General features: G+C 42.5%; 2 protein-coding genes and 1 long non-coding RNA gene across 4 annotated transcripts in view; 1 reads left to right on the top strand and 2 right to left on the bottom strand.

Moving 5' to 3' along the window:
• Positions 1-21,335, bottom strand: part of GNAL (G protein subunit alpha L) — a 179,449-nt gene that overhangs the window by 19,476 nt on the left and 138,638 nt on the right. The window lies entirely within an intron of this gene.
• Positions 3,675-7,449, bottom strand: CHMP1B (charged multivesicular body protein 1B). Its single transcript, XM_053571269.1, has one exon. The coding sequence runs from the start codon at positions 7,220-7,222 to the stop codon at positions 6,374-6,376; it is 849 nt and encodes a 282-aa protein (XP_053427244.1). The 5' UTR covers positions 7,223-7,449; the 3' UTR covers positions 3,675-6,373.
• LOC128571659 (uncharacterized) lies at positions 8,339-20,447 on the top strand. Its single transcript, XR_008375949.1, has 3 exons — positions 8,339-8,418; positions 16,266-16,310; positions 19,627-20,447. It is a non-coding gene; the product is annotated as an uncharacterized LOC128571659 (long non-coding RNA).

The raw sequence follows: 21,335 nt of genomic DNA, 5'->3' as shown, positions 1-21,335 counted from the left end.
TCATGGATTTGAAATTTGTGCAATGAAAATAAAATGCAAAAACTCACCCCCAGAGTGTGAATGTACCACCATTTTTTTTAGAAGACTCTAAAGGAATGAGAATGCAGTGGTAGATTCCTGGCAGCCTTTGCCTTGATCTTTGAGTCAACAGCATATTTCAAAGCACATCACAGTTCTACTTCAAACTAAGGCTCCTAAGAGTAGATGAATTTTAAAAGGATCTTCCAACTCACACATAGAATGTTGCACACAAATATGTTTTAAAAGGTTAGAACACTGTTTCCTTAAATTTGCCACTGTATGCTAAGTAGAATCCTCCTTACAGACTCTTCACTAGAACACTAGAGATACACAGTTGCAAAATAATACCAAATTGCAATTGCAAAATCGTCACTTACATTATGGACACTATAAAAAAGTGTTTACGAAGCAATTTCCTTTAATTTTTTTTATATTTCCTGCCATAGCTGAGGATACCCACATTTGCAGAAGTGTTTTTATTGTCATCATTTAGATCTCCCTTCTGTTTGATATTGGCAAAAAGATAATTCATTCTTCATAACCCATCCTAAAATAACTAAAATATTAATAACTCAAAAGTCACAGAATTCCTATGGCCTTGGAGTTGATCACAAAGTTGGGACAAGGAAAATCATGAAAAGATGAAAACTATTCTATTAAATGACTTTATAATTAAACTACCAGATCTGAGAAAAGTACTAACTCAATTTAATAAATGTATTTAAAACTACTAAAAGAGTAAAAAATATAGCAAGTTGGAACTCTGTCAAGTAAAAAGTTTCACTTAGGAGGAGGAAAGCTAAGCAGACAAGGTCAGCTGTTCTGCTTCAGCTTTGCTTCTCAGACTCCATCTTGCAGGCCACACTTTTCTGGCTTCAGCTCTCACCTAGGCTTCCCAAAGTGCTGGGATGGACTTTATGTGGGTCACACTGTGGGAGTAAACGCTTTCCAGGGTCAGACATGTACCTCTATTTATTCTTTGAACTCTTTGTTACCAGTGTGTAAGTAGCTGCTACTTGGAACATAAGCACCTCTGTGTAGGTGGTATACTGGCTTTACCCAAAGGACTGATAGGCAAGCACCTTGGCCACGAGGATAATGGGAATACTAGCTTCAGGGCACAAATAACAAAGCTCTTGTCTGGTTAATAAATAAAAGGGGCTTCATACAAACCTTAAAAAAATTTTTTTTCACTTAGTGTGTTACTTAAACTTGATTCATGATAGTGATCTATAAGATATAGAAATACTGGTGGAGAACAATTCTTCATTTGGTGATCAAGTACCGGGCAGTTGTAACATGCAGCCAGGTTACGACCTGTGCTGCTTAAAAAGGGGTCCCCACAGTGGGGTGTAGTGGCTCACACCTGTAATCCTAGCACTCTGGGAGGCCAAGGTGGGAGGATTCCTTAAGCTCAGGAGTTGGATACGAGCCTGAGCAAGAGGGAGACCCTGTCCCTACTAAAAACAGAAAAACCAGCCAGTGCTGCTGGATGCAGTGGTGCACGCCTATAGTCCCAGCTACTCGGGAGGCTGAGACAGGAGGATCACTTGAGTCCAGGAGTTCTGGGCTGTAGTGTGCTATGCCGACTGGGCGTCCGCACTAAGTTTGGCATCAGTATGGTGACCTCCCTGGAGCGGGAGGCCACCAAGTTGCCTAAGGAGGGGTGAACTGGCGCAGGTTGGAAACGGAGCAGGTCAAAACTCCCGGGCTGATCAGTAGTGGGATTGTGCCTGTGAATAGCCACTGCACTCCAGCCTGGGCAATATAGTAAGACCCCATCTCTAAATGAAAAAACAAAAAAACAAAACTAGCCAGTGCCATGGCACGTGCCTGTAGTCCCAGCTACCTGGAAGGCTGAGGTGGGAGGATCTCTTGAGCCCAGGAATTTGAGGTTGCAGTGACTGTAATCACGCCACTGTACTTTCTATTTAGGATGACAGAGGGAGAACCTGTCTCAGAGAAAGAAAAAAAAGGGGTCCTCAGACTAGCAGTATATTACAACTGTCTGCAGACCCACAGAATCAGAGTTTGCAGTTGAGCCATGTCCCCAAGCAACCAGCGATCTGCTGGGATTGTCATCACAGTGTGTTTTCCTCTAGGCTTCTCCGCCTCCTGGCTTTATGCACTCATCTGTTCACCTGGACAGTCACCTCTGATGACTGCTGCACCTGCTCCTTTCCTTAGGGTAAAGTCCACGCTTTAATCTGGCTGTGAGTTCTTTGCGATCCTTCCAATCTCGCCGTCACTCTCTTTTATGTCACACAAACCCTCCACTCCAGCCAAACCTCCCCGTGGTATTTGGCCTCTCACACCCTGTGTCACTTCTGCTTCTTTTTTCTTTTTTGAAATTGGCAATTAAGCCCTGTAAGCTCTAAGAAGCCAATTCTGTCATGGACACAATTCCTTTTCCTGGTACTGACTGTTTTATGATTTGATTAGTATGGAAGGTTGAGGTATAAAGTGACAGAATGAGCACTGATGTGACGTGTTCATCTTGATGACTAAAAGCACCTGTATACACCTTGTCCATTTTTCTTTTTCTATGTCCTGTCTCCATGATTATATTAAGCATCATTTAAGAGAAGAGCATGTTTTTTATCACTAGAAAAGAATTCCGGCATAGCCAGTGCCTGATACATGGGTCTAAACTTTTTACTGTATTGAGCTATCTGAATAAACACTGCTGAACTATTGTTGTGACTTATTTGGGGGAATAGAGGACGCATAAGCCCTGAAGAGCAGAGGCAAACATTTCATTCTGGACAAACACTGTGAGGGAAAAGGTGTAGTGCCTCTGGGGGCTCGCACCTGGGGCTCTGGCTGGGTGCAAATTCTAGCAGTTGATTAAAAAAAAAAATGCCAGGTTCCTGCTCATCTGTTTGTTTAATGTTCACCCACTTGTAGCTTTTTGCTAATACTACTGAAGGCCATGAGCTTTGGGTTTTAGCTACAAAAATCCCCCCACCCCCAACAAGAAAGTGTGTGTATGGCTGAGGAATGCCCCTCCCTTCTGCTTTTCAGTGTGAATGTCTGGCTGACTGACACGGTGCTGGGTTAGTAAGGGTATCAGGCTGGTGCTTATTTCAGGTGGTCTTTCCCAAAACTAAGACAGCAGGGTGTGTACACAGTGCTGAAGCCTCAGGTAGGCCTGGAACAGAGGCACTGGAGCCTTAGTGAGAAAGTTCTCCGAAGCACACGTTTTATCACCTGGGTTCCTGAACTGAAACTGACAACTGAAACTAAGGGCAGGAGAGGGAAGTATCAATCCACTCTACTTTTTTTCCTTTCAATTCTAAACCCATGCTAGAAATTGTGCACCTGAAGGCAGAAAAATTTAAGAAATAGAAGTAAACTATGTGGTTGTGTGGAAGACTATTTCCCTGGTATGTTTGAGGTGGATCTTTTTGTAAATTGTATGTCTTTGGACTAGGAAGTTTCAACTGTAAGACAAATCTTGCTGCCACAAAGAAGCAGTTACAGTAAAGAAGTAATAGGGCTCCTAGAAAGGTGCAAGACAAAGCCATGCTAATGAAAGTTTAGGCGGTAAGACTGAGGGTGAGTTTGGAAAAATACCAGGCTTTCTGAACCAGATCTACCTACGAATTCTTTTTTAAGTCTTTTAAAGTAGGATGCACATTCATGCAATAATATGCAGTTTAAAATGATTTATTTGACAAATTTCTGTGATTTACATCAGCATTTGCATTTCATCAAGTGCAAAACTGATGAAATTATTTATGGGCCTTTAGTGCTTTTGAAAATACTTATAACTCATAAAAATGTACATTCATATAGTGCACAATGAATGTATTTTAAGAAAGTTCAAGCATATACAAGCATTAATTTCACAAAATATAATTTTGTTGGGAATATTTGCACTGTTAAAGGGTCTTCAGTTTGCCAAAGGACTCAATATAAAGCTTTTTCTTTGTTGTAATTATTTTTTTTCAAGTCTAAAGAGGGATTAGACTACACTGTACTCACAGATGGCTGCCTCTGTGAGACCATGTGGGTGAGAAGAGCATGACATTCTAGAAAGGTGCTTTTGAGAGAAGATGCTGGGCAGACAACCAACAAATGTCCCTTAAAGCAGACTTCTTCTGAACAACACACAAATAGTAAAGAAAACCTTAAGCATGACGGTTAGTCCTCAACTGCATACACCTGTTTTTTTTTTGTTTTTAACACTCATTCACCCTAGAAAACATATAATGGCAAATACTTGGTTATGAAACTTTCCAAGAACTTAGAAGATCCCTATAATTATTTTCTGAAACACTGGAATTCTTTTATATAATTCTTCCAGTGTGGGCGGTGCCTGTGGCTCAGTCAGTAGGGTGCCAGCCCCATATACTTAGGGTGGTAGGTTCAAACCCGGCCCCGGCCAAACTGCAACAAAAATATAGCAGGGCATTCTGGTGGGCACCTGTAGTCCCAGCTACTGGGAAGGCTGAGGCAAGAGAATTGCCTAAGCCCAGGAGTTGGAGATTGCTGTGAGCAGTGTGACGCCATGGCACTCTACGGAGGGTGACAAAGTAAGACTCTCGTCTCTTAAAAAAAAAAAATAGCTGGGCACTGTGGTGGGCGCCTGTAGTCTCAGCTACTTGGAAGGCTCAGGCAAGAGGATTACTTGAGCCCAAGAGTTTGAGGTTACTGTGAGCTATGATGCCATAGCACTCTACCTAGGGCAACAGAGTGAGACTCTTGTTTCAAAAAAAAAAAAAAAAAAATCTTCCAGTGAAGGAAAGGGGGAATTAATAAAAACAACAAACTTAGGAAACTTAGTTTTATATACTTGCCAATGCAAAAGTAAGTTGCAGTTTTTCAGGTTTTGAGGCTACACAGATGTGGCCACATGCCTTACTTTTTAGCCAGGTAACAATGTCCTCCTGAGAAGACTGCTGGGGAACAGCTGGGCTCCCATCTTTTTTTTTTTTTTTTTGTAGAGACAGAGTCTCACTTTACTGCCCTTGGTAGAGTGCCATGGCGTCACACGGCTCACAGCAACCTCCAGCTCTTGGGCTTATGTGATTCTCTTGCCTCAGCCTCCTGAGCAGCTGGGACTACAGGCGCCCACCACAACGCCCGGCTATTTTTTTGTTGCAGTTTGGCGGGGCTGGGTTTGAACCCACCACCCTCGGTATATGGGGCCGGCGCCCTACTCACTGAGCCACAGGCACCGTCCTGGGCTCCCATCTTAACAGAGTCAAGCCTGTCTCTTTCCTTCCAAGCCTACTGTTTTCCTTCTTCCCAGATTTCCAGCTGGCTGGCTGGATATTTAAGTTATTTGCATAGCTAAGTAAAACATTCCAAATTATATTTTCAAGGGTTTTAAAGAGATGTTACTTTCAGACAAGTTAGCAAACGCAAATAACTAGAACTTAAAATGCAGTACTGTTTCTATTTTGGGTTGTAAAAAACAAAACCTATGCCCAGAATCCCAAGGGTTTCCCCAAACTAATCAACAGTTCTTTGGCAATGTTAGAGTAACATGACTGCATGCTAATTAATATACTTTAGAAGTAGTCTAATTAAAGTGTTGAAATAGGAAAATAACTAGAAATGTGCTAGAGAAGTTTGTATGAAAGACACTGTCAAATGTTACACCTTCTAAGTCTCTTCAGCAATTTCTTTTAAGTGGAAAATATAAATGAACAGAATTTTTTCTACCATATAAAATTAGTGGCATTTACCCCCTCTAGTTACACAAAGACAATTAGCACATGAAAAATTTACAGAAGCAGAGTATTATGCAAAAATGTCTTAGGGTAATTTTAATATATTATAAGATCGGATTTTGTATAAGTTATGAGAACAGTCAAATGAGGTCTCATTTTGATAGCAAAAACCAAAAAACGCCCAAAGGATATAAAGAAATAGTACTGCCCACCGAATAAGTTGAATAAGGTGTTTATAGTCCTGTAACAAAACTAAGTAATTATTCCTGTCTTCAACTTTTACGCACCACCTGTCATTCTAAATATTATCAATCACACTAAATAAAAAACTCCCACCACCTTCAATTCGATAATTCTGGGCAGAAAAATTAGTACACTGGAATTGACCAAATTTTTGAGAAAGATTCATTTACAGCAAATTAACTAGTTCTGTTAAAAGGCAGCTATAAAAATACACATCATCACAAGCTCTACAGAACTTTAAAGTCCAGTCAGGAGTGGAGAAAGGCTGGGATTTCTTAATATATCTGGAGAGGGTTGTAAACCCCACAGGTAGAAGGGCATGTCAGCATTCTGGCATGCTCAGTTTCAAGAGGATATAGTAGCTCTCTAATATACAGAGCGTTTCAAAGGGTGGATACATCTAGGAAACCTCAGAGTGGGTACTGCCATCACACTTGATCCCGAAGGCGGGCCAGTCTCTGGGACAGTTCGTCCTGTTCGGCCGAAGCCACGCTTGTGCCCACGGAGCCGGTCTGCCCCTGCGGCAGCTCCATGTTGAGGTCGAGGCCAGCCTCGTCTGCCATTTCCTGGAGCAGCATATCCACTTGGTTCTGGGGAGTGGTCAGTGTCGTAGTGCTGCTCATCGTGTCTTCCATCTGCTGCGTCTGGACGTCAAGCGTCTCAAACTGGTGCTCGAATTTGTCCATTAAAGCAGAAATCTTCTCCAGGTTCATGGTCTTCAATGTCGCATCCATCGACTTAACCACACCAGCCATCGACTTAGTCACCTTGCCCATCGTCACCGCTGTCTGGACTCGAGCAGCCACGGCATCGACTCGCGCACTCATTCTCAGGAAATTCACTGCCTGATTCTTCTGGCGGATGGCATTTTCGGCGTGTATTCTCGCAACTTCCATGTTGCCCTTCTGGATGGCCTTTTTAATTTTGGCCTTTTCAGCCTTTTCCTCCTTATCGCATTTTTTGGCACTTCTGCCCAGTTCTTTGGCCGCGAACTTTAGATTGAACAGGTGTTTCTCCATGTTGGACATACTTAGCCGCTCCTTGTGGTGGGCGGTCAGGGCCCGGACGCGCGCAGCAAGGAGACGACGAGAGGTAGGTCGGCTCCCGGCCGTCGATCCTTTGTTTTGATCCCACTTCCTGTTTCTGCAGCGCGCGGCGCAGGCAGTGACGTCAGAGCCGGGCGCCGGGGCGGGGCCTGCGGAAAGGCTGACGGGGTTGGCCCGACCTGGCTTCCTGCCGGCACTCCAGTTTTTAAAGTGGTCAGCGCAGTAGCACATCCACTTTCGCCCGAGTAATCTAGTCCAGGCGGCAGCTTTCTGAGGGCGTGGCCGCCTGCCGACCCCGACCCCGCGTAGCCTGCGGAAGGCGCAGCCGGCAGGGGCAGCTCGGCCTTCCCGGAAGGGACTGCGGACAGCAGCGCCAGAGGTTGACCTGCGGACCCCTCTTTGGCTGCAGTTTCCACTGTTCTCTAGAGTCCTTGTGCAGGCGAGAACGCCTTGTCCGGCTCTGGTGAGTTGCCGGCAATTCCCTTTAAAAATCATCTGCAGTTTAGTAATAAAAAGACTCAACTTTGGCTGACACCATCCAGCTTTTGGATGTTCTATAAATAGCGGGAGAACGTTAAATTTGACAGGCTCAGCCGTCACTTTAAATTGCGCAGGCAGAACAACTCGCGCCCACTGACACCTTCAAAGCTGTCACTGAGATCACGCCCTGTAGAAACGCACTGCTGCAGCTTTTTTCCTCAGAAAGATTCCTCTGACCCAGCAATAACAAAACACAAGATTCAGTCTGTCCTGATGAGTTAGGTTGACACGAACCTTGAGAGCTGTTTAAACATGGTTTGTCCCAGGGTCTCCTGCCTCTCCACAGGTCTCTGTGGGGCGCCACACCGTCTTCTGAAGACACAGCCCTGTCTTCTTCCCATCCTTGGGCTGGAGGTGAAACTCCCCTACACAGCACTCCCTTCTCTTTAGTTCTCCTTTGCCAGTCAAACAAGACAGTACCATGTAAGCTGGGCATTAATTTTGTCTTTTGAAGCGGTGCACCTCCCTTTGTGTACACTGTTCTTTCCTTGGATTTGCTGTCTCTGCATCTCTGTCTGTTGAGATACTGACCATCCTTTAAAAGCTGCCTTGGCATGGGGTCTGTGTATACAATTCTAATATTAATTACTTTTCTAAAAACGGAATATATAAAACAAAAAGGGGAGAAATTTGTTTGAAGTAGTGATAAATGACCCAAGCCCCTCTCTGCTCACCCCCCATTCTACTCTCTCCCTTCATTGTGGGGGGGAGGGGAAAGTGTCCTGGCTTTTCATGAAGTTTGCAGACCAGTTCCTTGTCCATGTTCCATGTCAGGCTCCACAGTTCTTTCTTTCTTTTTTTTTGCAGTTTGCAGTTTTTGGCCAGGACAGGTTTGAACTCACCACCTCTGGTATACAGGGCCAGCGCCCTACTCCTTTGAGTCACAGGTACCGCCCCAGTTTTCTTTCTTTCTTTCTTTCTCTCTCTGTCTTTTTTTTCAGTCTGTGTTGCCCTGGGTAGAATACTGTGGTGTCACAGTTCACAGCAACTTCAAACTTCCCTTGGGCTCACAAGATCCTCCTTCCTCAAGCCTTTGGAGTAGCTGAGACTACAGGCACCTGTCACGACACCTGGCTAGTTTTTCTATTGTTAGTGGAGACAGGGGTGTTGCTCTTGCTCAGGCTGGTCTTGAACTCCTAAACTCAAGCAGTCCACCTGCCTAGGCCTCCCAGAGTGCTATGATTACAAACATACAGTTTTCTTCATAATAAGTTCTAACTCAGATGGTTGGGAATATAATCACAAGAAACTCTGAAAGACAATGGTGACAATGACAACTAATATTTATTATTACATGTCAGGTATTACTCTGCATACTTTATATGAATTGACTCACTCCAGCCCTACAAGCCCTAGGAGTAGACACCATCCTAGTTCACGGGTTAGGAAACCGTAGCACAGAGCTAACAACCTGCCTGAGACCACAGATCTGGTGAGGTTAGAAATGGGATTCCATGGATATATTGGGACCAGCAATGAAACAGTGGACAATCTGATAAAGAAAGTTAACGAGAATAAAAGAATAAAATTTAGGGCGGCGCCTGTGGCTCAAAGAGTAGGGCACTGGTCCCATATGCCGGAGGTGGTGGGTTCAAACCTAGCCCCGGCCAAAAACAACAACAAAAAATAGAATGGTCATTTAACCTAAAGAAAGAAGTTGAGTTAGCAGCTGTTCTGCTGAGAAGGTGGAGGGCTTCAAGATTACCAGTAATTTCTACGCTTTGAAAGAAGTTTTCCTGTAGTTGTTCTCATTGGATGATGGCAGGTCTCCTCTTTGGCTGGACAACGTCTGGAGAGTGGACAGGCTACATCCCCGGAGGTGTGCAGAAGAGAAGGTAGCCCTTGTCCTCAGCAGCTCTCCACAAGCACCTGTCCTCCCAAGCCCTGCCCTCTTTGTCCTGTCAGCCCCCTCAACCATTCCTGCAGGGCTCAACAGGATCCGTAGCTAACAACTTTCACATTTCCAGAGCAAATTATGCTTCTGCGCTCCAGACTCATATGCCCAGCTATCTCCTTGGCACAGGGTAATTTGTGGTGCAAGATGGTTTGGCAACTCCTCAAAGTGACTGCACTCAGTCTTCCCCCAGTCTGCTCTTCCCCATTCACTAAAGGTTGTTCCAGTCAGATTCTTAGGAATTGTCCCCAACCACCTCTGTAGCCTAGATCTACATCTAACCCAACTTTGAATTTTTCATTTTTATCCCATGAAGTTGACAACCTTCAGGTCTGTTTCAGATTGGTAAGTTCTCTTTTTTGTGTATCCAGCGAAAAGGCAATTATTTGGGGATTATTGTCAAAGCAGATTTTGATCCTATGACAATTATGATTGTACCTGAGAACCTTCTGGACCAAAAACAGTAAAGAAAGAGGGATATTCAGTTTATAACACTGAATAGTGATTAGTAGGAAGAACTGCAACTTTTGCAATAACATTGTGACCTTACAACACCAGAGCCAAGCAGACAGATTTTTCTTAGTAAAAAGAAAGAAAAATTTAATATAGTCAAACCATTTAACTAATATTATTAATTCAACTGCCTGGGCTGGAACACAGTGACATGGTCATAGCTCACTGTAACTTGGAATTTGTTGGCTCAAGCCATATTCTGCTTCAGTTTTTTGAGCAGCTAAGGCTAAAGGTATGTGCCACTACACCTAGCTAATTCTTAAATTGTTTGTAGAGATGGGGTCTTGCTGTGTTGCTCAGGCTGGTTTTGAACTCCTACTTTTGCCTCCCAAAGTGTTGGGATTATAGGCATAAGCCACCATACCTGGCCCAGTTAATTATTATTATTATTTTTTTTTTTTGCAGTTTTTGGCCGGGGCTGGGTTTGAACCCGCCACCTCTGGTATATGGGGCCAGCGCCCCACTCCTTTGAGCCACAGGCACTGCCCCCATTTAATTATTTTTATCATGAAATGGGGAAGACAAATATGCTACAATTTGGCACATCTTGCCTACTCAAGTGGTTACACTTGAGATAATTCAGCATGACCTATGGTTTGATTTTATTGGAAAAGAATCATTTACCTAAAGATAAAAAAAAAAAAGAAAGATACAAAAACTTTATTATGCCTAGATTCTTATAGGTCTGCTTCTAGTGGTTTTGAAATGTTACACCTCAAATTCTCTACCATTGCTCTTCCTCACTTATCACAATTTTTATTTATGCAAAAATCTGTGTTTGTTTGCTCAGTAGCAGTCTTTCCCATTTTACCTGGCATGGTGACATTTTAGTTTACTACCTATACCTGGTACTATTCAACCTCTGGAACATGACAGATGCTTAGTAATTTCTGTTGACTGTGTGACTGTGTGAACACAGCTGAAGGAAATGGCACTGGATACATACTTGGTAACCATTTTAAGGAATTTGTGACATCTCTATTATAGCTAATATATTACATATATATATATTATACATGCATATGTATATAATTCTTCCTTTATATCACCTTTTAATTTAGGAACAATGCTATAATTCAAAACTTTGAGACTCCTTAAACCTTGGAATATTGCAAAGTCACCCTCAATTATGCTAACACGATGTTTACAAATGAAAATAAGAAAGAGAATAGAAAAGTAGTACATAAACAGAATTCTGCATTGCTCTGTATGCAGTTTATTTTTGAGACAGTTTTACTCTGTCACCTTGGGTAGAGTGCTGTGGCATCACAGCTCACAGCAACTTCAAATTCCTGGGCTAAAGCAATTCACTTGCCTCAGCTTCCTGAGTAGCTGGGACTACAGGTGCCCGCCACAATGCCTGGCTAGTTTTTAGAGACGGGGGTCTTGCTCTTGCTCAAGCTGGTCTTGAACTTGTGAGCTCAAGCAATCCATCTGCCTCACCCTCCCAGAGTGCTGGGATTACACACATGAGCCCTGGAGCCCGGCCCTCTCCATATGCAGTTTAAATGCACAGGTTATTATTTCTCTTGGTGACGCTGGTGAACTAATATGGTTGTAGGAAAGCCATGTTCCATGTGTCCTGAGACTCTAATTTGGCATCTACTATTGTACCAATATAAGGAGTTATCCTCTACACTGAAAAACTCAATTAATTTGATGACAAGCTGAAAATGAAATCTGAACACTCATGTCCCTCTAAAGACAGTACAGAATTTCTTCTGGCACTGAGTGCTCAGTGGCCATCTTGCCCTGGGAGTTCACAGGAGGTGGGCTTCAGAATCATTAGGAAAACAAAAACCCAATGGTAGTAATTTTCTTCCCCTCCTCCCTTCCTTTTTTTTTTTTTTTAACAGAGTCTCACACTTACTCAGGCTGGAGTGTAGTGGTGTCATCATAGCTCACAGCAACCTCAAACTCCTGGGCTCAAATGATTCCTCCTGCCTCAGTCCCCCAGTAGCTGGGACTACAGATGCCTCCGCCACAACACCCAGTTCTTTTTTCTATTTTAAGTAGAGACAGGGTCTTGCTCTTGCTCAGGCTGGTCTTGAACTTCTGAGCTCAAGCAATCCACCCTCTGAGGCCTCCCAGAGGGCTAGGATTACAGGCGTGAGGCCCCGTGCCCGGCCTCGGGTGACTTAAGTGACTGTAACGCTGAAGCTGGAGGGACAGGACCATGGTCAGCGTGACATGTGCAGATTGTTTTCAAGTAACTTGTAGTTTTTAACCTGAACATTAGACTTACAACCCATAAGTTAAAAATAGTTAATGGGCAAACTGGCCAGTCTATTTTGTTGCACATTAAAACCTTCTCATGTCCTACTCCAGGAGGACCTTCTGACATGAGAAGCTGGGAGCTGCTCCCAGGGCTGATGTGGGCTAAGCGTTGGCAGGTAGCGTTGGCAAAATCGGACTTGTTATCATCATACGTGTGTGTAGCTAACTCATACCTTCACTGATGCGGTGTCTGATCTGCCTTGAGACCCAGCTTTTACTTAGCATCGACTCTCAGGTGGGTTAAGGTTAAGGAAGACACGTGATTTAAAATAGCCTAGGTTACAGAATAGGCAGTGTTGGTTCCCGCAGCCATGTACTCCAAGAACTGTTAAAAACCCATTCAATTCTTGTCTACCCCACACTATACATGTAAAGAAAGGCTCACTGGGCATCAGTGCTCATGAAAGGCTAAACTTGGCTATTTCTTTTAGTCAAGGAAGAGCTGCAATTTGGCTTATGGGCCAAAACATAAAGATTTTATTAGCTTTAAGCTAGTATCTTTAGTTAGAAATCAAATGTAATGTAACTCAGTGAGTCCTACTAGCACTAATCTATTTTTAATACCTCTTCAGAATGTAAAAAACCCCCAGCAGAGCAGAAGGTCTCTCATCACTTCTGGATTTCTGTGGTTTACCCTTATGGCACTTGGTTTCTTCTGAAGCAGCCAATACTTGTGGTTGAAAGGAGGCCAAGGGTAGATATTTTTCTAAGAAGTGCTAAATTTTAAAAGATTTTGACCTTAGTCATTTCAGGGGTTCTCAAACTGCGGCCCACAGGCCACATGAGGTGGTGTGATGGTAATTGTTCCCGTTTTATTTTTTTTTTACTTCAAAATAAGATATGTGCAGTGTGCATAGGAATTTGTTCATTGTTTTTTTTTTTTTTTTTTTAAACTATAGTCCGGCCCTCCAAAGGTCAGAGGGACAGTGAACTGGCCCCCTGTTTAAAGAGTTTGAGGACTCCTGCATTAGATATAGGCTTTCTGAACTAAAATATACTGGGTATATCTGCTTTTCTGATGGCACAGGGCTAGAATCTTCCAGCCCAGGCCTATTCCACACGTATTTCCCAGGTTCTGGGTTGGAGGCCAAGAGCATGAATGGGACAGGTAATCTGCAAGCCTGATGCATGAGTCATGTCCCCTAAGGTGGGGATTCCTGTTCCCCAGCATTGCTCCTTAGCTGAGGCACAGAGACACCAAGGGAGCTTTGAGTGCTGCCTTCCAGCAGGTGCTCCTTTCAATAGCCACGATTAACCATTCCTACATATAAATTGTAGTTAAGACTAACATCTGGAAAACAATACTTAATAGCAGATCTGAGCATATTTGCAGGAGAAAGTGTGTTTTTAGAGAATTTTAGAGGTTAAAAGAGATTTGAAAGCTAACTGAATTTCAGGTTATACTAACAGGTGAAACTTTGCAATTTCCTTAATGTCACTTACATGAACTAAAATAAGGAAAAAAGGACAGAGTGCATTCAGTCTGACTCTTGCTGACTAGCCTTCGGGCAGGTCCCCTCTCCTATGCAGCAGTCCAGGACTGGTACCTGTCACGACACATCTCCCAACAGGTCCCCCGGCCTCCCTGGAGCCTTACAGGGAAGGGCATTAACTAGGAGATGCACGTGGTTAACACAGGGCAAAGAAAAGAGCTTTGAGGACCCCTAGATAAAGAGTGGGAGGCAGTGTCCAAGAGACCAAATCTATGGATTTGCTTGCATCATGTTTCAAAGGAGGAACTGGAATGAGAAACTGACCCTCAATCTGTATTCACTTCATACTGAGTTTCTTATTTTAAAAGAGATCCAGGATATCATCAATCATGTTATATTGAAGTTAACAAAAAATTTCTTTTTGGCAAAATGATCTGTTAAATTTTGTCTGTCTTAGAAGATAGATTTAGTCAGTGTACGTATCTTAGAAGGAAGTTATGGCCATGCCTGCCTCAGGAGGCTGGACAAGCAGTCTTTCATTCCTTCTCTACAGAAATGATGCATAATGCTACATTTTTATTAATGTCAAATAGTATGATAAGCAAGGCATCCCAAGCACTTAATTGCTATCATACAAATAAAGCTATTGGTAAATCCTATGTATTCAGATTTCCTTAAGTTAATGTAATAATAAAGCTGGGCCGGGTATGGTGGCTCACACCTGCAATCCCAGAACTCTGGGAGGCTCAGGTGGGTGGGTTGTTTGAGTTCAAGACCAGCTTGAGCAAGAGCGAGACCTTGTCCATAATAAAAACAGAAAAACTAGCCTGGCATGGTGGGAAGCTGAGGCAAAAGGATCACTTGAACCCAGGAGTTTGAGGTTGCTGTGAACTATGATGCCACGGGACTCTCCCCAGAGCATGGAGTTAAGACTGTCTGAAAAAAACAAATCAAACCCTCCCCTCAAAAGAATAAAGCTTATTTTATAAAGGTAGCTTTTTGTTTGCTTCATGGTCCTAGTTATTATGTAATCAGCTGAGTGTGGTGCAATGAAGATATTTAATTACAACCACTGACACACACACTGCCCCATTCTATTTTAGAAGCTTCAGTTACATTTCTCGATAGTGTGAGCATATTCTCACTGTCTATAGGGAGGGAAGTTCTTATGTAACATATGGTTCAGCTTTCGGTTTTCTCTGAGATGGTGAGCGTGTCTGCTCTAGAGGAGGCCATGCTGGTCCCTGCAGAAGTCATTCATTTCTCTGCGTGGCTGAATCCTCTTCCAGGGTATGAGTGCTCTACATTTTGTTTATCTACTCATCAGTTGATGACACTGGGTTGTTTCCAGGTTTTGGCTATTATGAATAATGCTGCTGTGAGAAGACATTATGCCTTCAACTATCTGAGCTTTATAAAAAATTAATTTGGGGCTTGGTACCTGTAGCTCAGTGACTAGGGTGCCAGCCACATACACTGGAGCTGGCAGGTTCGAATCCAGCCCAGGCCTGCCAAACAACAATGACAACTACAACCAAAAAATATCCAGATGTTATGGTGGGCACCTATAGTCCCAGCTACTTGGGAGACTGAGGCAAGAGAATCACTTAAACCCAATGAGTTTGAGGTTGCTGTGAGCAGTGACGCCACAGCACTCTACCCAGGGTGACAGCTTGAGACTCTGTCTCAAAAAAAAAAAAAATAATAATTTTGTATACAATAGAATGGTGGGCTATGAATGGTAGCAAAACCAGGAAAAGAAGAGTTATAATATAAAAATTCATTCATTTAACAAAGTTTTTGAACACCACCTATGTTCAGGCATTGTTCCAGGTTGAGTGGTAAGTAGTCATTTCCCGTGAGTCGTCCGTAGAAGCACACTAACTCATTCATAATGCAGAGTTCACAGAGCTTGGTCACAGGTAGTTATTCACCCATGTTGTCAGGCTGTGCAGGGGAATGAAGCAGGGAGGCATCTACAGCATCTCACTGTCAGGCACTTTGTGCAAAATGACTCCAAATCCAGTGGAAATAACTTCTTAGAAACTGCCTGCCAATTTCCACAAAGACTTTTTTTAATAGAGATTTTAAGCCACACTTTCAGTATGGCAACTGTTTGAATCGGCCTTTATAACATATGGCCAAAAGCCATTTGTGGAACAGTATGGCAACTGTTTCCTAAAGTGGCCACGCCATTTTATATTGTCAACAGCAGTATGTGAGGGTGCCAATTTCTCCACGTCCTCACCAACACTTGTTTTTACATGACTTTTTTAGTGCAGGGATACTGGTAAGATGAAGCAGAATGTCCTATGGGCTTGCCTTGCATTTTCCTAATGGCTAAAGCATCTTTTCATAAGCTAATTGGCAACATATTTATATATCTTACTGGGAAACTATTCAGATCCTTTGCTGGTTTAAAATTGGTTTATCTTTTTATTATTGAGTTGTAAGAATTCTTTACATATTTGAGATATAAGTTATTTATGACATACATGAGTTAAAATATTTTGTGCCTCCTTTGAGCTATCTTTTCACTTTCTTGAGCCATGAGGCCCTCTATTAAAGGAAAAAAACAAACTAAAAGCAGCTAACTTGGCTTTCTTTTGAAAACCAGGTTCAAGATATGAATTGGATGGAAAATGAAAGTTGATGAAAGCAGGTGGGTACCCTTGTGACAACTCACTTCTTCAGATGCATAGGCCTCATTCATTTTCATAATTTAGTTTCTGGCAGTGTATGTATCCATCTGATGCTCACAGAATGCTTGTTGAACTGTTAATCTGAAATAGTCTCTCATAATCTTTAGGTTTAAAATTTGAAATCCTGGATAATCAAGTCTGGTATCAGGCACTGTCATGCAATCTTATGTGCCTTTATTTCTTCTTCTGCAAATGGAAATAATGAACTCTTGAAGGTAATGGGATGATTACTAGGTTAACAGACGATGTGCAGAGATGGTGCCCCCACTTGGTAGGTTCCAGTAAATGCCAGCCATCCTGTAGCTACACTTTGAAGCTAAGAAATACAGACCATACCTCTTAAATAATTCCACAACTATACACTTTGTTAACAGCAGAACAGGACTTAGTGGTTTTTCCACTTAGTTCCCTGGGCTCCTTGGAAGTGTTTCAAAAAATTTAGCTAACACTCAGAAGAACTATAATCAAAACTCTCACTAACTTAAAGGTCTGAAGTGTCATGCTGTAATTTGTGAGGTTCCACCAATGTACTAACGTGTGCCAGTGTACTCACCTGTACTTTGTTTTTCTGTAGATTTCTCATCACATCTATACATGTGCATTTTTCTTTCTTCCTCTTGTTTTTTTTTTTTGGTTTTTGGCCGGGGCTGGGTTTGAATCCGCAACCTCCGGCATATGGGGCTGGTGCCCTACTCAAAGCTTTGAGCCACAGGTGCCGCCCTTCTTTCTTCCTCTTAATTGTATTATGAACAATGTCAATCATAAAACAAATTTGAAATAATTTTATAGTGAATACCTGAATACCCACTACCTAGATTTGCCTATTTTACTGCACTGTTAAAAATCTCAGATCTAGTCATCCATCAATCCATTTTGATGCTTTCAGAGAAAGACAGTATGCTTTCCATTATCTGGAATCAACAGTCTCACTTTTTCTTTCAATATAAAATCTATGGCCAATAAAACATAAGTCATAAGTGTCCATATGCTAGATTTTGACACACATCTGTTGTCTACCCCTATAATTCAAACACCTATCAATATATAATAAACATATTTTCAACTTCTTGCCAATGTGTTACTGTTTGGAAGGTGCTGGCAATATTTTTCAGAAGAGCCAGCCCCTGCTGGGTAGTGTGACCCTATGAGTGAGTCTGTTTCATCTGAGGCCTGGGGCTCACCTGTGGGTCCTGTTACATCCTCACAGGGGAAGACTAGCCCAGCCCAGTGCTATTAATACCAAGCTTATCTGATTTGCCCTTGTGTTAGGGAATGCAAAGAGTTGTTAGACTGTTTGGAGTTCAACTTGGAAGAAAATTTCTTATAATTCTCCTCTTTACATTTCTGCATAATTTAACATCTAACCACTTCAGGATACTTCCAACCTCCCCTTCGCAACCACCTCTTCTCTGGCAGGAATAAGCAGGATACTGAGCCTAGTGAAGACTCAGCTTGTCATCCGTGACCAGTTGGATGTCATCCATGATCACTGAATTTCAATATTGTTTTTATCAAAATAGCCATAGAGATATTCTGGTTTACTTATGATAAGAAAATATTATAAATATCTAAAATAAATATTCTTCTAATAAATACCACTTTGTTTTTGATTTTTTTTTGAGACAGAGTCTCACTTTGTCGCCCCTGGTAGAGTGCTGTGGTGTCACAGGTCACAGCAACCTCAGACTATTGGGCTCAAGTGATTCTCTTGCCTTAGTCTCCCCTGTAGCTGGGTCTACAGGCACCTGCCATGATGCCCGGCTATTTTTGGAGACGGGGTCTTACTCTAGCTCTAACCTGTGAGCTCAGGTGATCCGTCCATCTTGGACTCCCAGAGTGTTGGGATTACAGGCGTGAGCTACCATGCTCGGCCTATAAATACCACTTTGGTTTGATATTTCAATAAAGTGTCACTTTGCTTTGATGTTCTGCTGCCACAAAGTTTGAAAACTAGTCCTAGTTTTTTAAATAGCCAGGTGTTGTGGTGAGTGCCTGTAGTCCCAGCTATTTGGAAGACTGAGGCAAAAAACTTGCCTGAGCCCAGGAGTTGGAGGTTGCTGTGAGCTGTGTGATGCCATGCTACTCTACTGAGGGTGATAAAGTGAGACTCTGTCTCTAACAACAACAACAACAAAAAAAAGTTAAAAAAAAAAAAAAAGAAAATTAGTCCTAGTTTTTAAACTGAGCATCGTGGAGTGTGTATCTCTTGGCGCTGACAGAGGAGCTGCCAGAGGCTTGGCATGGAGACTGCTCTTCACCTTCTAAGGCTAGCAGCCTCCCTTCACCTTTTCCTGGCTGGATTCCACACTGGTGCTGAAAAAATACAGCTCTAAGTTATCACAAACATGTCCTTTTGTCTTATTTTTTTATACATGGTTTGGAGGTCCCAATCCTCACAGCCTTCACCACGAATCTAGTGACACACAGTGTGAGTGGTAGAATCTCTCAGCGATGCTGGGAGAGGCCAGGGCCTGTGCTCCACCCTGCTTTGGGTGTTGGAGGATTACATTAGACAATAAGTAGCAATTCACTGGAATTCTCCATTCAAGGGGAGTATTTCTTAGGTATTTTAAAACAGTTTTTACAAATAAATTTGTGGTTAAGTCTGGTAAAAAAATGTCTTTGGGATGTCTCTGGACAGGAGTTTCTAAAAGAGGATAAAGAGTGAGTGATGGGGCCAAGGGACAAGAAGACATCTGGTTAACCTTCCCTGCCACTTACTCTTCACAGTTTAAAAAAAAATTATAGTTGGGCATGGTGGCTCATACCTGTAATCTCAGCATTCTGAGAGGCTGAGGTGGGTGGATTGCCTAAGCTCACAGGTTCGAGACCAGCCCCAGCAAAAAGAGAGACCCTCCTCACCCCCGGTCTCTACTAAAAATAGAAAAACTGAGGCAGGAGGATCGTGTGAGCCCAAGAGGTGGAGGTTGCCGTGAGCTCTGATGATGCCATGGCACTCTACCCAGGGTGACAGATTAAGATGCTGTCTCAAAAAAAAAAAAAGATTACTATACTGCCCATAAATAGGAATATTTATAATTTTGGAAATCTGGAAAATACACCTAAAAATAAATGTGGCTAGACATAAAGATCAGAGTGAGCTGGGAAGAGCATGCATGTGCATCCAGGCAGTTGCTACATAAAGAATTCAACAGTATATGGTAATAGGCATATTTTAAAACTGTGTTTTCTTTTATTTTAAAATAACCTGCAAAAATAATCAACTTTGAAGCTGAAACTTTGTTTGTGGTAGTAATTTCCAGATTGTCCTGAAAGCTTATTCTAGGACTTGGATCCAAATCAGTGCTAAAAGGGTCATCAAGGTTACAAAAGCTCCTGGAAAATGATGGTGATGATGAAGGCACTAAGGAGATTTCACCCCAAAATACGACTACGTGGTATAAAGAATACTTTGAATTAAACGTCTCTGGAGATCAGAAAGCATTTGGAAGAGGCTTTCCCTCTGTCTACATAAAAGCAGACTGTCCTGATCAGGATCGAAGGTGGCAACTGACTTTCTTTCCTCCCGCTGGTGCCAGCAGACTGGGCCCAAATCATTTAGAACACAATACCTGACTCTCAGGTAAATTCTATTCATCCTCCCCAGGTACCACTTCCTGCCCCTGAACTCCATATTCTCCCCCTCCCTTCTATTTTTTATTTTTTTAGTTTTTTTAAATTTCAGATTAATATGAGAGTACAAATGATCAGGGTACTATGTTTGCATTTGTTAGGTAGGGTCCCTGGTAGTTGTGCCCCTCCCCCAGGAGGTGTGCCATGTACCCCTACATTGTGCCCATTAGGCAGGAGCACGCCAATCCTCTCCCTCCCCTCTCCTGCTCCCCCCCATTAAATTGAGTTTTTCTCTTGTGTGGGTGTGTATTAGATCATTTACTGGCTTCATATTAGTATTGAGTACACTGGATACTTGCTTTTCCACTGTTGTGATACTTTACTAAGAAAGTGTTTCAACTCTATCCAGGTCCCCCTCCTTCTAAAAGGCATCTATCTATAAAGGCATCTGGGTGATCACTCTGTGATTCTTCCCATGTGCATGGCATTTGGAAATAAACATTTCTTTTCTTAATCTCCCTTAATTGTGAGTTGATCTTTCAGCAAACTTTAGGGTAAAAGGGGCAAGTTTCCCCTCCACCCTGTAATGACAAAAAACAGGTCTGGGTCTCTAGCAGAAAATCACTTGACCTTTTCTACTGTTCTTTTCTTTTTTTCTAGGATATTATCTCACTTTGAGAAAACCAATTATTCAAATGGACGTACTTCTAAAAGAGATTATCATGTAAGGGTGCAAAGCATAAGAACCTTCACTTTCTGAGCTGGAGGTTCTTAAAGTCACAATTAAGCAAAGTCTGATTTTATAAAGCTATTCTAAAGATCCAATTCTCTCTGATTTTCTTTCTCCTAAAATAGCTGTCTCCATGGTTACATAATCACTTATTATTAGGACTTAGAGGATATGCATTTTAGGGGATAATTCAGTAGAGACTGTTTTCTAATTTTTACAGTAGGAACTGAGAAATTCTGTATGCAATATAATCTCTGGTAATTTTCACATTTTGCTTGATGCTTCAAAGACACTCACTCTTACTAAAAGCCCAGGGTAATGATCATCCCACCCCCCAGGGCTGGACGGCACAGTCTTGCTGGCCCTGCTCAGGGATATGCAAGAGGCCCTGATGGGGTCAAGTGTGCCCCAGTGACTGGCCAGTGTGTGCCAGTGTAAAGAGACATGGCTGGATATATGAGGTGACCTAGCTTTAGCAAAACCCTGCTCCCTGTGAAATCCCTGTATGGATTACTGAGTGGAAGAGTGGAATAGATGGGGGAAGTGAAGCTGAAATGTGTATTTCCCAAGTTCCTCTGACTTAAAACTGACTTCCAGATATCCTCAGAATAAGCCCTCTTCTCTCCAAGTGGCCTTGTAAGTTTCCTCTTTTTGCATGCCAAACAGCATAACATAGGTCTTT

The sequence above is a fragment of the Nycticebus coucang genome, chromosome 19, assembly GCF_027406575.1.
Source record: "Nycticebus coucang isolate mNycCou1 chromosome 19, mNycCou1.pri, whole genome shotgun sequence".
Lineage (NCBI taxonomy): Eukaryota > Metazoa > Chordata > Mammalia > Primates > Lorisidae > Nycticebus > Nycticebus coucang.
The sequence above is the reverse complement of the archived record's forward strand: the minus strand, read 5'-3'. Positions and strand labels throughout refer to the sequence as shown.

What these genes read in the sequence shown, in the direction of transcription:
- CHMP1B (XM_053571269.1), bottom strand. Translation starts at nt 7,222, where the DNA reads ATGTGCTACTGCGCTGACCACTTTAAAAACTGGAGTGCCGGCAGGAAG.